The sequence below is a fragment of the Acomys minous genome (genome assembly GCF_964271855.1).
Source record: "Acomys minous genome assembly, chromosome: 4".
Taxonomy (NCBI): Eukaryota; Metazoa; Chordata; class Mammalia; order Rodentia; family Muridae; genus Acomys; species Acomys minous.
The window spans coordinates 49,882,467-49,900,420 of NC_140486.1; the positions used below are offsets into that span (position 1 = coordinate 49,882,467).

The window sequence follows — 17,954 nt, forward strand, 5'->3', positions numbered from 1 at the left end:
TGGGATTAAAGGTGTATGCCACCACTGTTTTTGTTTTGATCCCAAATGTGGGATGGGGAACAGATTTGTGAGAGAACAGGTGATGTTTATGCACTAGAAAATGAACCACCTAGTTCGGGGGCTTGGTTTTTGCCAGCTGAAACACATCTTACATGAGACAAAAACAGGAGGCGGGGCTTCTTGGGCCTTGGTATTGTTTGGCTGTTCATTGCTCCATTTTGAGAGGCTCCAAGAGAGAATGCTCCAGCGAAGGCTTCAGGGCTCCGGGTTCCAGCTGCTGTTCCAGGTTCCAGCAGCAGCTTTGGTTGAATCGCTGGTCTGCTGAAACCCTGCCGACCACGCCAGGGGAATCGCTCCCAGGAACTGAGTCCAAAAAGGTCTACTTCTCCTGTTCCCATTAACCTCTTTTCTATCCTATCTAGGGTAGGTGGGTTGGAAGGGAGGTATAAGCATTAAAGAACCTCAAAGGTTCTTTGGAAAAGGTCAAAGGTATGTATACATGCGTGATATGTAGGGGGTGCTTGTGCCATGCAGGTATGTGGACGGCAGAGGACAACCTTTATGATGATTCTGAGGATCAAACCCACATCACCAGGCTTGTGCAGTAAAAGAACATTTACCTGCTAAACATTATTATTATTATTATTATTATTATTATTATTATTATTATTATTACTATCAGAGACAGGTTCTCTTTATGTAGCTCTGGCTGTCCTGAAACTCGCTATATAGACCAGGCTGGCCTCAAACTCATAGTGATCCATCTGCTTCTGCCTCCCCAGAACTGGGACTTAAGGAATGTGTCACCATGCCCAGCTTCAGCCCCTATTTTTAACTGACCCATTGTCATTGTATATACAAATGGAACATAATGTATCTTCCCCTCCCTATCCTGGAAATCCTTATCCTCCTGCCTCTGTCTCCAGAGTCCTGAGATTATAGATGTAGGTCATGTGCAGCATTTTATTTTATTTTTTAATACAATATGTTTACTTTTTAAAAAATTATTTATTTACTTATTTATACAGTATTTTGCCGGCATGTATACCTGCAGGCCAGAAGAAGGCATTACATCTCATTATAGATGGTTGTGAGCCACCATGTGGTTGCTGGGAATTGAACTCAGGACCTTTGAAAGAGCAGCCAGTGCTCTTAACCTCTGAGCCATCTCTCCAGGCCCCCAGTGCAACATTTTAATACATTGTACAGGTGTATAAACATTGGCTCAGGGTAGCTGGTGTATCTATCATTGTAGGCTTTTTTTTTTCAAGGTGGAGGTAGTGGGGATGAATTCTACACTCTACTGTAAAGATTTCTTCTTTCTCTGTGTTGAGAATAAAGACCTAAAATGTTAGCAGCAAACTAGAAATCCTAGGCTGACAAGATGGCTCATCTGGTAAAAGCACTTGCTGCCAACACTGATGTCCTGAGTTTCCAGATCTCCAGGATCTCCATGGTGGAAGGAAAGACTTGACTCATACAAATTGTCCTCTGAATCTCACACACACACACACACACACACACACACACACACACACACACACACTGTGGAATGTATGCTCTCCTAGTACACACCTAAAATAAATGTTTTAAAATATGTAATATGTATGTATATATATGTGTGTGTGTGTATATACATATATGTGTGTGTGTATGTATGTATGTATGTATGTATGTATGTATGTATGTATGTATGTATATATATTCTTACCTCACCACACATTTTTTTAAATCTCATGATAACCAAACACCTATAGAACTCTGATTTATATCCTTATGAAAAACAAGAGTTTTTTTCTCTGGGTTGTTTTGTTTTGTTTGTTTTTTGTTTTTTGTTGTGTTTTGAGACAGGGTTACTCTGTGTGGCCCTGGCTCTCTGACTGTCCTAGAACTTACTCTGTAGACCAGGCTGGTCTGGAACTCAGAGATCCCCCTGCCTCTGCCTCTTAAACTCTGGGATTAAAGGTGTGTGCCACCACACCGGCTGTTTGTGTTTTGCTTAAGATGTGTCATTATGTAGTTCGACTCCAACCTCAAACTCAATATTCTCCTTACTCGGTCTCCAGAGTACTGGGATTACAGGTTTGCACTATTCCTCCTGGCCTAGCTTTTTCAAGATAATTTTTGGTCCCAACTAGCTATCCACTTCTCAGCCTGCCCTGGATGCATACTGGCTTCTCTCTATTCATGTGGCGACTAGTAGACTCCCAGAAGACCCCTCACCTAGTGCCTTAAAGCTTTATGGCTTCCTGTTCTTGGCCAAGCTTCCTATACCCTGTCACGCCCACTGAGCCCAGGGCTATTGACCTGACCCTCAGATTATCTGAGGCCTCTTGCTGGTGGGCTGTGGAATCTCTATTGATCATTCCCCCTGGTAATTGAAGGTTCTGCCTCCCTCCCACTTTGGTCCTCTTGGATCTCAGCCAGCTGGGATCCGGACTGTTCTCCAAGTCAAGACTTTCTCTTCTGAGCTCGGGAGAGGAAATGAGGACTTTCTGGAACCAAAGCATGTCCCCAGGCTTCTCCATCACTTTCCCACGCCCCTCTCACCTTGCTGTCTAAGCCTTAATTAATCATCTGGTCTCCTTAGGTTGGTGTCACCCTTTCCTGGAATGCATTATTCAGCTCCTAAGACTGGAATAGCCTTCCCCTGCCGCCCCCGCCCCTCCCCCCAACTCTACATGAGGTGTTTCTCACTTGTTACTAATATTTGATTTTCTTTTGTTTGTTTGTTTATTTGTTTTTTGAGACAGGGTCTCTCTGTGTAGCCTTGGCTATCCTAGACTCACTTTGTAGACCAGGCTGGCCTCGAGCTCACAGTGATCCACCTGCCTCTGCCTCCGGAGTCCTGGGATTAAAGGCGTGCGCCACTCAGCAATATTTGGTTTTCTTTGTATATCTGTGTGCATATGAGTCCCGTGGACATCTGCGTGCGTGCTTGTTCATGTGTGTGAGTGTGGACATGCTTGTGACATGGCATGTGTGTGGGTGTTGAGGACAACCTTGGGTGTCTGTTCCCCTCCCACTTTGTTTGAGGCAGTCTCTGTGGTTTGCTGCTGCACACACCAACCCGGCTGAGCTGATCGTTCCCAGGGACTCTCCTGTCTCTGCTTCCTATCTCACCTAGGTGCACTGGGCCTATAGAACCGCACCACCGCACCCCAGCTTTGTGTGGGTTTGGGGGTTTTAAACTCTGGTTCCCACTGAGCGATTTCCCAAATACCTGTTGCCAATATTGTCAAACTTCACCTGAGACAGGGGGTTTGACGCTATAGGGTAAGAGTTTGTCTTAAAACAAGATAAAATAAACAAAACTACAAATGCATATAAAGTAACAATTATATTTAGAGAAAAGGTTATGAAGCCAGGCGTGGTGGCACATGCCTTTAATCCCAGCACTCGGGAGGCAGAGGCAGATGGATCGCTGTGAGTTCGAGGCCAGCCTGGTCTATAAAGTGAGTCCAAGACAGCCAGGGTGACATAGAGAAACCCTGTCTTGGGGGGGAGGGAGAAGGTCATGAATTTGAGAAAAAGTTGGGGAAAAACAAGAGGAACTTGGAGAAAGAGGAAAGGGCAGGAAGGTTGTAAACACAGTATTCACACAGAGTGTGAAATTCTCAAAAAACAACCAGGCGTGGTGGCACAGGCCTGTAATCTCAGCACTCAGGGAGGCAAAGTCAGGAGGATTTCTGTGAGTTAAAGGCCAACCTGCTCGACAAAGCAAGTGCAGGCCACTCAGGGCTACACAGAGAAACCTTGTCTAGAAAACAAAACAAAACAAAAACTCCAAAACAAAAAACCCTAAATCCAAAAGCAAACAAACAAACAAAACAAACAAACATAAACCCTAAAAAACAAACAAAACAAAACGAAAACCAGAGGTTTGAGAGAATGTTCATCAGTTAGGAGCACTTGCTGCCCTTCCAGAGGATCTGAGTTTGGTTCACATCAGGTAGCTCTCAACTACCAGTGACTCTAGCCCAGGGAAGGTGACACCTGTTACTGGCTTCTGTGGACACCCATATACATGTGGCATATGCTTACACACACACACACACACACACACACACACACACACACACACACACAAATACATATCAATAAAAATAAAATCTTGCTGGGCATGGTGGTATAATCCTTTAATCCTAGCACTCACGAAGCAGAGGCAGGCGGATCGCTGTGAGTTCGAGGCCAGCCTGGTCTACAAAGTAACTCCAGGATGGCCAAGGCTAACACAGAGAGACCTTGTCTCAAAAAACCAAAAAAAAAAAAAAAAAAAAAAAAAGCCAGGCATCGTGGCGCACGCCTTTAATCCCAGTACTTGGGAGGCAGAGGCAGGCGGATCACTGTGAGTTCGAGGCCAGCCTGGTCTACAAAGTGAGTCCAGGACAGCCAAGGCTACACAGAGAAACCCTGTCTCAAAAAAAACCAAAAAACAAACAAACAAACAAACAAAAAAACAAAACAAAATAAAACCCAAAAAAACAAAAAAAAGAAAGAAAAACAAACAAAACTCCCCCCAAAGTTTATTTTACTTACTTATTTATTTATTTATTTATTTATTTATTTTGCAGTGGAAGTATGCTTCCTCTCTTGTACATGTCCCTGAGTTCCAACATTATGAAACAAATACATAAGAAAGCCAGGAATCATGACCAACACATGTAATCTCAGTACTTGGGAAACGGAGGGAGGAGGGTTAAGAGCTCTTGGGCAGCATTATCTCAACAGTGAGTTACAGACCAGCCTGAAGGACCCCAGGGCCTACCTAAAACTAATCCACCAATCGACCAGCCAATCAATAGGCAGGGAGGGCATGAGGTTGCACACCTTTAATCCCAGCACTCGGGAGGCAGAGGCTGGCAGGTCTGAAGTGGACAGATCTAATCTCGGGCTACAAAATGAGTTCCAAGGCAGTCAGGGCTACACAGAGAAAAACTCGGTCTAGAAAAACCATAAACAGGCTGCGCCATGGTGGCACACGCCTTTAGTCCCAGCACTCGGGAGGCAGAGGCAGGTGGATCTCTGTGAGTTTGAGGCCAGCCTGTTCTACAAAACGAGTCCAGGATAGCCAAGGCTACACGGAGAAACTCTGTCTCAAAAAACAAACAAACAAACAAACAAACAAAAAGAAAATGACAGGAAGAAAAACCATGAACAAACAAATGGACATAGTATTATATATCTGATATCTCTATTCTTCATTTTTTTCTCATACTCTTGAGTGGTTTAGATTTACTTCACTAAGTCTGTGCTGGGGCCTTGCTGTGTGGTGGGCTTTGTGTAGGAATACTGTTGGCTCGCAGCCTTCAGGAGAAAGTGAGGACACAGAGCATTCTATGGCAGGTAAGGACGGGATATTGTTCAAACACAGGGACCATCTAACCTCAGGGGACTAGGGAGGCAAGGGCATGCACACGCGTCTGTGTATGTGTGTGTGGGTGCCTGTGCCTGTGTGTGGGTGTGCCAGTGCAAATGTCAGTACAAAGGCCAAAAATCACCCTCAAGTATTGTTCCTCAGGAGCTGTCACTTGTTTGTTTGGTTTGGTTTGGTTTTCGAGACAGGGTTTCTCTGTGTAGCCTTGGCTGTCCTAGACTCACTTTGTAGACCAGGCTGGCCTCGAACTCACAGCGATCCACCTGCCTCTGCCTCCCGAGTGCTGGGATTAAAGGTGTGCGCCACCACTGCTCGGCTTTTTTTTTTTAATGAGGGTGTTGGGATGGAATTTAGGGTCTCATGCTTGCAGGGCTGGTTCTTTACCCACTGAGCTCTTTGCCCAGCCCACCTCTTGTTTGTCTATTAGGAATAACGAACTTGCTTGTAAGGTCTCCCCAAACGATGCTGGAAGTCCCGTTTGGACAGAGAGCCCTGAGTGGGGGGAGGAATGTGGGGAATTCATAGTCTACAGGGCATGGGCAGCTGGTGGGTAGGGCTTGGAGCTGGGTCCTTAGAGAGGAAAATGTGTGTGGATCAGTAGCTTGGGGGAAGAGCAGGTGCTGCAGGGAGGGACCTGAGGGATCCCACAGAGAGGAAGGTAGTGTTGGGGGCAGACTGCCACCATTGGTCATTGCGCACAGAACCCAGAGCGGCCAAAGAGGCCCTAGCCAGTGCTCACTGCCTGGGCTGCTCAGGCTTATATCCTCATCTGGGCTGCGTGCTGAACTGGGGCCCCTGGAGCAAGCTCCAATCTGTTTCCTTCTATTCTTTGACAGGAAGCTCCTGGAGAGCCAGCCCCCGCCCCTGCCCCCGCCCCCCCCTCCCCCCCATCTCGGCCCAGCATTCCCTCTCTCTTTTCCACTATGGACAGAGAAATACGCTGAGGAGCCTGCTGGCTACACACCCAGCTGATATGGGGACCAACGGAGCCATGCGACTGGGTTCTGCAATCCTCGGTTTACTCCTGCTCCAAGGTAAGAGGTACTTGCCACTTTTATCCAGAAACCTGCCCCCCCCCTCACCACATGTTCTCATCCAGGGCTCTGCCTGAAAAAGGGAAATTCCAGAACCTTTCCGTGAACAGGGATCGGCTGGCATAGAGGATGGGAACCGCCAACCTGGTAAACAGACACCATTAGGCTCAGTTATGATGTTTCTTTGGGTTCCCCCATAGAGTCTGGCCCCCTAAAAGGTGGGAAGTGGCTGGCTTGATACATAACAGAACCTGGAAAGTTCCTTCTATGGGGTATGCAGGCAGGCAGAAGCGTGTAGCTGCCCTGTCAACACTCTCCAGTAATCTGGGCACCATAGTCACTCTGGAAGATTCTAACACAAAATGGTCTCTGTTCCTTGGGCTTTATGGGTGACCTTTTCTCCTTACCTGTGAAAAATTACAACCTGTGAATTTTGAATGCTGACTTTAATCTCAAATCACAGCAAGAGGGCTTCTGATTAAACACAAAGAAGTCTTTACTGAGGAGGATATACACAGCCCAGGGGCTGGACACGATGGCCTCCAGTGAGGTGATTGAAATAATGCTTCTCAGATATCGCTGGCAGTGTCAGGAGTGGGGTCTTGAGGCAGGAGTCTCTAATTAGGGAGTCACTGCTGGGAACCATGAGAAGTCCAGGATGTTCTGATTCACAAGGCAGCAACTTCCCTTTGTCACTAACCCCTGCCCCCCACCCCCCATCCTTTGTGGAGGATGTCCCAGGCTGTACTCCAAGCAGCAGGAAGATGGGCCAGGGTGCTTAGGTGAAAAGGCCTGTGTTCCAGAAAACATTGCCTCCTGCCAAAGCAGAACACTTCTCTAGAAGCCCATGGGCTGGGGTCAACGATGGTAGCCCTTCCTACCCATCAGCCCCCACAGGGGAGAGTCAGAGCTTAAGGTGGGGGGATTTCTGAGGGTGTCCACAGGCCTTCCAAATGCACAGTCCTTCCAGTTGCTGGCCTAGGCTTTCTCTAACTCCTTGTCACCCTGACTTGTCACTCTGACTTGCCCAAACTCTCTAAGCAGTTGTCCGTCTCATTTTGGTGGCTGAGGCATTGTCTGGGGGCAAATTCATGCCAACAGAGGGGCTTGACTATGAGAAGAGTCAGCCAGTCAGCCAGGCATGGTGGCGCACGCCTTTAATCCCAGCACTCAGGAGGCAGAGGCAGGCGGATCGCTGTGAGTTCGAGGCCAGCCTGGTTTACAAAGTGAGTCCAGGACAGCCAAGGCTAACACAGAGAAGCCCTGTCTCAAACAAAACAAAACAAAAAGAGTCAGCCAGTCTTTAGATTTGGAGAAATCAAGAGAATGGGGCAAAATTTTAAATGTCTGGCACCGACTAAGCAAGGGTTATCAGGGGCTGTAGGCTTCGTATGTTCTCTCTCTCTCTCTCTCTCTCTCTCTCTCTCTCTCTCTCTCTCTCTCTCTCTGTGTGTGTGTGTGTGTGTGTGTGTGTGTGTGTGTGGTGTGATGCTGAACATCCAATCTAGGGCATATATACAATTATACCTCTAGCCTCCCACACTTCAGAGAACCCAGGTCCAACTCAGACAGCGAGTGAAGCCAGATCTTCAAATCCTGCTTTCTGCCCCACCCCTTGTGGTGCTGGAATTGATTCCAGGACACATGCTAGGTAAAGGCTCCACCACTGAGCTACATCCCCAGCCCCCGCAAAGCCATGCCTTTCAGCACTAAAATCTGCTGCAGAGGAAAACAGGGGCATGGGCGGGGTTAGGTTGGAAGGAAGTTAATTAAGCAGGTAGAGATTGGGAAGTGGAGTCAGGAAAATTAGAAATTCTTTGGCTATGGCTCTTTGGATGTCTGTAATCCCCTGGTCAGAGGCACTGGGCCTACAGAAACACACCCCTCAAGTCCTCCTCTGCTCACAGCAGACTATAGGTGACGGATTGGGAGGAGTCGGGTAGGTGGCAAATAGAGTGCAGGCCTTTAAGGCTTGACGCTTGTGCCCTGGGAATTTGTCAAAAACTTGTAGATCATTTTCTAGATCTATGTAGAAAGGCAGGTGCACTCTGACTTCCTGTCTTCCCAGAACCAAGATGATATATATATAATGTGCTTGAAGAGGAAGCAACTGTCTTCAGAAGTGTTGGATGGAAAGGGTTAGCCCAGGCTCATCCCTTGCTAGGAAGGATTTTCCCTAGCCTGGGGTTCCTGTGAACCCTGTTGCTTCCTTCTGGGATCTCTACCCACAGCTGAGCAGAGATGTCAGAGATCCTGATCTCAGGGTTGGGTAAGCGTTGGCTTGGAAACGGTTCCACATTACCCACGTGATGTGGAGGAACATAAGGCCTTAAGGAAAACAAGCAAACCAGCCGGCTGCCACAGCCTGGGGCAGGATTCCTGAAATTTAGCTGCCTCGGTCCTTCCGGGGCCTGGTTCTGATGCTTCCCTAATGAAGAGAAGCCAAGGAAACCGGCGGAGTCAGCTCAGCAGCCTCATCTAGCCCGTGTGGAGGGGAGCGGCTCCAGATGGGTGGCTCCATTTCCCTGTGTTGTTTTCCTTTCACATTGTTCATGGGTTTCGAGAATGACTTCATTGTGGAAAGTGAGCAAACATAACCTGACCTTCCAGGTCCCACCCCCCACCCCCCACTAAAGCATGCACATATCCACGCAGAGGCCCGCAGACACATGAGTACAAACAGAACAGCCAACAAAGGGCTCCAACTAGTAGCTGCTGGTAACCTCCTCCCTGGATCTGGCCCAGAACAACCATTTCTTCACGGGCCTCTGCCTGTGAGAGCGAACCAACCAATCAGTTCTCAGAGCTTCCTCTCCTTCTGGACATACCTCAGAACTTGTTTCCTGTGCATGCCTCTGCCTCTGGTGGGGGAGGGAGGCAGAGGGAGGGAGGGGGAGGAAGGGAGGGAGGGAGAAAGGAAAGAGAGAGAGGGAATGAGGGATGGATGGATGGCAGGAGGGAGGGAGGGAGGGAGGGAGGAAGGGAGGGAGGGAGGGAGGGAGGGAGAGACAGATTCACTACCCAACCCCGATTCATTTACCTTCCCTTTCCCTCCCCTCCCCTTGGATTGGAGCCAAAATGGCAGCCACCACAGGGGGAAACAAGTGGGTCAGTAGTATATAGGCCCAGAGACCTAGAGTTCTGGGTATTTGTCCAGATGTGTCACTAGTTTAAGTAACCATCCCTAGACTTGTGTTAGGGTGGTGAGATACCTATGATTGAAGACACAGTAGAAGACTCTGGGACTCTGAGCCACGAGGTGATGGTGACAGGCCATTTAACATTTAATCCTCTGCCAAGTGTGCCTACCTTCTAGCATGGGGGGCCTAGTTTCCCTCATGGGCTCTGCTCAGCTTTTTTTTTTTTTTTAAATTTTGTTTTCTCTGTGTTTCTCTGTGTACCCTTGACTGTCCTGGACTCGCTTTGTAGACCAGGCTGGTCTCGAACTCAGAGATCAGCCTGCCTCTGTCTACCTGAGTGCTGGGACTAAAGGTGTGTACCACCATGCCTGGTGTGGTTTGTTTGTTTGCTTTTTGTTTTTGAGACAAGGTCTCTCTCCACAGTAGCCCTGGCTGTCCTGGAGCTCACTATGTAGACCAGGCTGGCTTTGACTCAAAGAGCTATGCCTACCTCTGCTGGGATTCAAGGCATGTGCCACCGCGCCATCATAGCCTACGTGCTTTTTGTTTTCTTTCACAGGCTACAGCTCTCAGCCTACGACGACTCAGATCTCTCAGGGTAAGATTTGGTGCCCGCGCCAGCGTCTGTGCCTCAGAGCTTAGGAAGGCATTAGAGGAGGGAGCTCTGGTCTCTTTTTCACTGACTGCAGGTGACGGGAGCTTGGGCCAGAGGTCTCTGGGGCCATTCAACTGGTCTAGTCTAACGTGCCTTGAAGAGGGAAGAGATGAATAGTCAGAGGTAGAGGAGGAAAGGGAAAGAGAAAAACAAAACAAGTAAACAACAACAACAACAACAACAACAAACTAGCATCAGAGAAGAAGAGAAGGGCACAGGACCATTGGAGGACATGGGTACCAGATCCCTCACATGCTGTGTTTCAGGGCCTTTCAGGAGTCGGAGCCCCCAGCCAGTTTCTCTCAGCTCAGGTGAGTGACTGAGTGCGACTGCTGAGAAGCTTACCTCTACCCTCCCACCAGCCATTCAGGACTGCTTAGGGTGCTCAGATGGGCAGCAGCGGGTAGGGCATCAGCAATCCTGCCCCACTTCCTCTCCTCATCTGCTTCTGTCCTTGCAGGAGACAAATCTTCCTTAGAGCCTGGCAGTGCAAGGTCCCTGCTTAGCACCATTACCCCAGGTACTCAGCCCTCGAGACTGCAAATGGTGCCCAGAGAGGGCCCAGGAGGAGTGGGACACAGTTTTGCCTCTGCTGGAGGATGTAGACCTGTGGCAGGAGGGACAGGCAAACAGCGCCTCACACTGGTGATTCCAAGGCAGGCCAGCAGGGACGGGGATCACAGGACCCACCCAAATGTCAGCCACTTCAGACTAGAGCTCCATGCGTCTTTCCCACAGGCGGTGGCCTCAAGAACTGTGCCCATGGAGGAGTGAGATGAACAAGTGGAGACTGTGGGGGGCTGGGGGGGGGGGTGGAAGGAGGGAAAGATGCGTTCCCAGCAGGGCAGACTGCAAAGACCAAGGGTCAGAGCTGAGCTGGAGGACAGGTCCCTCTGGGCCTGAAGGCAGTGACGAGGAGGAGGGCTGGGGCCGCAGCTCAGGGCTATGGTGCTCGCCTAGTGCAAAAGAAGGCTTGGGTTCAATTACCAGCACCACGCACACAAGAAAAGAAACAGAAAGACAGGACAGTGTGAAGTAAGGAGCCCTCCTTGTACGTATTCTGGATGATTCTCAGAGCAGGTCATGTATGCTCCCTAATGCACAGAAAGTCTACGGAAGGCTTCTCAAGGCTCCTTGGTATCCAGTCAGCCTGTGACGCCGAGGTCAAGCACCATGGGTAATCACTCCCTTTCTTTGCCTGCACGGATGTCCTTCCAGGCACAGAAGCACACGCTGGGACCTGGTGAGTAACCCAGGGCAGGCAGGCAGGAAGTGATGGACCCTAGCTATCTTTCAGTGGGCTCCTTCTTCCTTTAGTCAGGTAGCCTCAGTGCTGGGGTGGAGGTTATTTGTTTGCTTTTGGTTTTTCAAGACAGGGTCTCTGTGTGTAGCCTTGGCTATCCTGGACTCGCTTTGTAGACCAGGCTAGCCTCAAACTCACAGAGATCCACCTGCCTCTGCCTCCCGAGTGCTTTTTTTTTTGAGACAGGTTTCTCTGTGTGTAGCTTTGGCTATCCTGGAATCACTCTGTAGACCAGGCTGGCCTGAAACCCACAGAGATCCACCTGCCTCTGCCTCCTCAGTGCTGGGATTAAAGGTGTACGCCACCACCACCCATTTGGAATGGAGGTTCTTAAGTCTAGAAGCTACATCAGTGGTACCTCAGTTTGGGAAATTACAAGAAAGCCTTGGGAAGAAGCAGAAACAGGCAGTTGGGCCTGGTCACAGTGAAAGTTGAATAATCCTGAATTTGGGGCTGAGAAAAGAATGAATAGGGAAGGGCGCTCCCAAATAGATGCTGGGAAAAGCTGAGAGGGATGGGGACCCTCCATTTTGGCCATTTGCTTCAGGTACAGGCCCAGGGGCCCCAGAAAGTAGCAGCGGCGGTGGCGGCAGCAGCAGCAGCAGGGGAGGTATGTCCAACGTGTGTTCCCAGCAAAGGGAGCAGTGCACATGTCTATAACTGTTTCTTTCGAATCATCTTCTGGTCCTTGGACGTTTTACACTCTAAGGCTTATTCAGGAAGTGAGTATAGAGAAGGAGATAGGACAGCAAATGGGTGTGAAGCATGTGGCCTGTGTAAGGGAAGAGAAACGGGACATTGATTCTATCCTTCTATCATGTATTTCATAGAGACTGAGCCCAGGCAACCAGCGTTGGTGGCAAGCACCTTTGCCTGTTGAGCCGTTCAGCCAGCCCAATATCATTTTAAGAAGGCTGGAAATCTCTGCCCCTTACCTGGGGCACCCTGGCTCTTTTTTTTTTTTTTTTTTTTTTTTTGTTCCTAAGTTTTATTTATGAATTAATACAAAATACTCCAGACCAACGTGTCTCAATCCTCGTCCTCCTCCTCATCCTGGTTGATCTGGAAGTAGCGCAATTCATAACTCTCTTTGCTGTTGGCAACAACGCGCAGCCAGTCTCGAAGATTGTTCTTCTTCAAATATTTTTTGGTGAGATATTTCAAATACCTTTTGGAGAAAGGCACCTCAGAAGTGACAGTGATCTTGCTCTTGCTCCGCTCGATGGTCACAACCCCTCCGCCTAGGTTCCCCGCTTTGCCGTTGACCTTGATTCTCTCCTGGAGGAACTGCTCAAAGTTGGCAGCATCCATGATTCCATCTTCTACAGGATGGGTGCAGTTGAGGGTGAACTTCAAAACTTGCTTTTTTTTTTTTTGCCCCCCTTCGCCACAAGCTTTTTCACGGTGGCAGAGGAGGCAGAAAGGGCGGCACCCTGGCTCTTTAGGTCAATGTCTTCTTTCCTCCCATCTTCAACTGTTGGCAGAATGTAAATGGTTTCCCTGTTTCTGCAGCATAAATCCTTTCTTCTGGGTACCACATGGTGGTGGGAAGCATCTTAAACGTAGAGAAGGAAGATCTCCAGCCTCTGTCTTCAGGGGCCTCGTCAGTGGCAGAGAGGAAGTCCTTTCCCATGGGCTGTTAGCTCGCTCTAGGGTCTTATATCTCAGGGCATCAGGAAAGAAGCTGATTCTCTTTGCCAGTTCCTGCCTGTCCCCTTCACTGGTGCACCGATACCCACTCTGTTTCAGGAGACTCTCTGAATGCTACTCCCAGTCCAGTAACCACCAGCCTGCTGACAAGGGATGCTGTGACCATCCTGCCTAGCCCCACATCAGAGTCAGTGCTAACCGTGGCTGCCTTTGGTGAGAGACGGCAGGGAGGATGGGGAAGGAGGCGGGACTCACTCCACCTCAGGACTCACTTAGACTCTGTTTAGGAACACAAGTTCAAATCTCACCAATCATTTGGGATGGACTCGCTGATGAGTAAAGCCCTGATAAAAGAAGTCTTCGCTGGCCTTCTGGCCAGCTCTTTTTTACTCTCTTGGGCTCCAGATTCTTGTGGATGATAGGGCTGGGCTAACTAGACCACCATAGTTAGGGGTTCCAGCTAATAGACTACTCATTTTTCCAAAAGAGAAGCAGAATCCACTTCACTCTCAGAGCAAATATATATTGCGCGCGTGCATACACACAAACACACACACACACACACACACACACACACACACACACACACACACTAGCACTTACCTGGGAAGGGAACTCTAGACTCATCCTTATTGTCCCTTCTCTTCTTGCCTGTCCCCGTCTCTTCCCTGCTCAGGTGTTATCAGCTTCATTGTCATCCTGGTGGTTGTAGTGATCGTCCTAGTCGGCGTGGTCAGTCTCAGGTTTAAGTGTCGGAAGAACAAGGATTCTGAAGGTGATTGTCTCCACCTGGGCTCCTTGACCCTTGTGCTGAGGGAGCAGGAGCAGGGGGCTCAGGCTGATGACAGCTGGGCTGGGTGAAGCAGTGGACAGAAGAGCCCCTTGGTGACCTGGGGAGGCGGGCTTGTGTGGGCTTTTTAATGGGAAGGCTGGACATGTGAGCGTAGAACCCTAATCTGTGTCCTTGGGATTTTACAGATCCGCAGAAACCAGGGAGCTCAGGGCTATCTGAAAGGTAAGACTTTAGATGTTTATGAAAGGAATCTTTTATCTGATCCCAAACCCCTCTATGCCAAGAAGAAAACAACTCTCTCTGCCTTCTGTACATGCACATTCATGCACACACAGGAACACAGGAACACACACACACACACACACACACACACACACACACACACACACACACACACGCTTCCCCCCTTCACATACCACACCCATCCACACCATTTGCAGACATATGTCCCACAATCATCTGGTCTTCACTAAAGCTGGGGGCAGGCTGGCAGGCTTAGGGGAGCAGAGATATGTGAGGTTCCTTAGCACCTGGGCTCTGCGTCTGTTTCCTCTGCATGAGAATGCAAATTCTGATATAAGATACATCCCTTCTAAGTTGGAGAAACTTGTCGAAAACCTACTCTGGGCTGGTGATGGCACACACTTTTAATCCCAGCATTTGGGAGGCAGAGACAGGTGGATCTATCTCTGTGAGTTCAAGGCCAGCCTGGCCTACAGAATGAGTTCTAGGACAGCCAGAGCTGTTACACAGAGAAACCTTGTTTGAAAAAAACAAAAACCCTACTCTGATGTCTGGCGGTGGTGCCTGCCTTTAATCCCTATACTAGGGAAGCAGAAGGCAGTCAGATTCCTGAGTTCATGGCCAGCCTGGTTCTCACAGTGAATTCCAGGACAGCCAGGAATACACAGAGAAACTGTCTTGGGAAACCAAAACTAAAACCAAAATGGAAACCGAAACCTACCTTGTACCATATGCAATGGCATACAAGTTGTGATATTATCTCAAATTTTTACAGCATTTTTCCCCCTGAAGCATGAAACATGCTTTGGAAGCTGAAGCATGACAGGTTATAACTTGGTCAAGATCAAACAACCAGATAAGAAAAACAGGTTTTTTTTTTCTTTGTCTTGTTATGTTCTGTTGACAGACGGTCTCACAGAACTCAGGCTGCCTTTGAACTCACTATATAGCTGAGGATGACACTAAACTCCCTATCTTTCTATGTCTTGCCTACCAAGTGCTAGGCTTATAGCTGTACACCACCAATCCTGCTAGGCTTATAGTTGCACAACACCAACCCTGCTGGGCTTATAGTTGCACACTACCAACCCTGTTGGGTTTATAATTGCACACTACCAACTCTGCTGGGCTTATAGTTGCATACCACCAACCCTGCTGGGCTTATAGTTCTACACCACCAACTCTGCTGGGCTTATAGTTGTATACCACCAACCCAACTTAGAAAAGAACAAAAATAAACCAGGTTTAATTACCAGTCTCAGAGCACATTCTCGTATTATTATGAGTGCCCCCACGGTGCCTTGACGCCCCATTGCTCTGTCCTCTCTCTATAACCCTGACTCCTTCCGTTCCCAGCTGTTCCACAGCCAATGGAGAGAAAGACAGCATCACACTCATCTCCATGAAGAACATCAACATGAATAATAGCAAAGGCTGCCCCTCAATGGAAAAGGTACATTGTAGCTGTTCTTTCCTTTCCCCAAATTCATCCACCTGCACTCCTCCCCTCCCCTCCCCTCCCCTCCCCTCCCCTCCCCTCCCCTCCCCTCCCCTCCCACCTCTCAATCTTGTTTTCAGGCTCTGGTTCCTTAGCCAGAAAGGCTAAAGTCATGAGCAAAGATGCAGGCTCTTCCGCTGCTGCTTTCCCAGCTGGCCCCCACCACGCTTACCCTTCCTCATACAAATGTGCTTTTCAGATTCTTTAAAAGCGACCTTGAGTCAACAGGGTCCAACTGTGACGCAGCCATCCGGTAACCATGAGGAAGAGACAAGATGTGATCGGTAAAGGCAGCAGACCACATAGAAGTTATTGGCCTTTGTGTCTGCTACCAGCTCTAAAGGATATGAAATTCTCTAGATCCAGAAGCAATGTCCCACCCGAGAGAGACTCCTTCCCACTTGGAAGCCACTCTAGGCAATTGCCCTGCTCTTGCTCCTCCTCAGAAACTCACGAATGAGTCAATAGAACAAGACTTAAGGAAGTAATGAGGTAGACTAGCCCAGTCTACTCGAATTAAAATTATTTTCTGGCCTGTAATCCAATTTCTTTTAAGGTTTATGTTCTCATCTACTTTCCTTCCTTCCTTCCGTTCTTCCGTGTGTGTGTGTGTGTGTGTGTGTGTGTGTGTGTGTGTGTGTGTGTGTGTGCCTGCCTGTGTGTAGGTATATGTACTGTGTGCATGCAGGAACCCACAGAGGTTAGAAGAAGGCATAGATCCCCTAAAACTGGAATTACAGATGGTTGTGAGATGTTCTGTGGGTACTGGGAATTGAACTTGGGTTTTCTGAGGCCAAACATGCCTCTGTGTCTCTGCCTCCATGGGTAGCCCTGAAAAATGTGTGAACAAGAGGGAAGTTTTTCTAGGTTTGCCTGTTGCCTGTCTTTATTTATGAATTTAATTATTTTCTTGTGTATGTGTGTCTGTGTGTGTGTGTGGTGTGTGCTGGGATTAAAGGTGTGCACCACCACACCCGGTATTAATTTTAATTTTTAAAAAATTATTTTAAAGGCCAGGTGTGGAAGCACAGGTCTTTAATCTCAGCACCGGGGAGGTAGAAGCAAATGGATCGCTGTGAGTTCAAGGCCAGCCTGGTCTACAGAGCGAGTCTAGGACAGCCAAAGCTACACAGAGAGATCCTGTCTCAAAAAACCAAACCAAAACAAAACAAAACAAAACAAAAAAATTAAAATTAAGGGGGTTGAAGAGACAGCTCAGTGGTTAAGAGCATGGGCTACTCTTCCAAAGGACCAGGATTCAGTTCCCAGCACCCACATGGCAGCTCACAAGTGTCTTAACTCCAGTTCCAAGGGTTCTGATATCTTCTTACAGTCTTACTTGTAGGCAAAACACTAATGCCTAAAATACTAAACACTAAATAAAAGTAAATTATTTTGGGGTGTGGTGACACATGCCTTTAATCCCAGCACTTGGGAAACAGGCAGGTGGATCTCTGTGAGCCTAAGGCCAGTCTATTTTACAAAGCTAGTTCCAGGAGCCACAGGTGCATAAGTGAGAGACCCTGTCTCAAAAAAACAAAACAAAACAAACAAAACAAAACAAAAAATAAGTACACACCTTTAATCCCAGTACTTGGGAAGCAGAGTCAGGCGGATCACTGTGAGTTCAAGGCCAGACTGGTCTACAAAGTGAGTCCAGGACAGCTAAGGCTACACAGAGAAACCCTCCTGCCTACACATATTATATACACACAAAATCTTTTTTCTCTAAGTGTTATTGTTAGATGCCTATAAATGCCTAAGTATATGAATACAACCAGATGACTTCATTTAGTGTTGCTTGTATGTATGTGATTTCAGAGCTGACCACCGGAACTGAGTAACCATCCCTGGGGAAGGTTATTTCTCCCACTCCTAGCATCCCTTGGTTGCCTATAGTTCCTATGTTGGGATGGGGTCCCTGAGGACTCTTTCTCCCTCTCATGTTAGCACATTTGTTGGTGGCATGCTTCCTTGGGTCTAAAATAAATTTTCAGCTGAGTGTAGTGGCACACACCTTTAATCCTAGCACTCGGGAGACAGAGGCTGATGGAACTCTGTGAATTCAAGGCCAAACTAGTCTACAAAGTAAGTACAGGAAAGCCAAGGCTACACAGAGAAACCCTGTTTCAAAAAACCAAGCAGACAAAGGAAATATCTGTTTTCTTAGTACTAGGTGTGTGCTACTGTGATGTTTGGGAAGAGTAGAGGAAATAGTTGTGTGTGTGTGTGTGTGTGTGTGTGTGTGTGTGTGCCTGCAG

The 17,954-nt window shown here is 48.2% G+C and overlaps 2 protein-coding genes across 5 annotated transcripts; one reads left to right on the top strand and one right to left on the bottom strand.

The window, feature by feature from the left end:
- The first annotated feature begins 6,255 nt into the window (after positions 1–6,255).
- Positions 6,256–16,233, top strand: ECSCR (endothelial cell surface expressed chemotaxis and apoptosis regulator). Of its 4 annotated transcripts, XM_084779991.1 has the most exons (11): positions 6,256–6,411; positions 10,111–10,149; positions 10,473–10,517; positions 10,667–10,726; positions 11,312–11,449; positions 12,057–12,119; positions 13,259–13,372; positions 13,836–13,934; positions 14,138–14,174; positions 15,552–15,648; positions 15,893–16,233. In XM_084779991.1, the coding sequence occupies exons 1-11, from the start codon at positions 6,351–6,353 to the stop codon at positions 15,899–15,901; spliced, it is 762 nt and encodes a 253-aa protein (XP_084636117.1). In that variant the 5' UTR covers positions 6,256–6,350; the 3' UTR covers positions 15,902–16,233. The 4 variants fall into 4 exon arrangements, with proteins under 4 accessions (XP_084636117.1, XP_084636119.1, XP_084636118.1 ...); XM_084779993.1 differs by lacking the exon at positions 12,057–12,119; XM_084779992.1 differs by lacking the exon at positions 10,667–10,726.
- LOC311596497 (large ribosomal subunit protein eL22-like) lies at positions 12,461–12,924 on the bottom strand. The gene has a single exon (XM_084779995.1). It carries the CDS (start codon positions 12,818–12,820, stop codon positions 12,539–12,541), a length of 282 nt encoding a protein of 93 aa, XP_084636121.1. The 5' UTR covers positions 12,821–12,924; the 3' UTR covers positions 12,461–12,538.
- Positions 16,234–17,954: the final 1,721 nt, after the last annotated feature.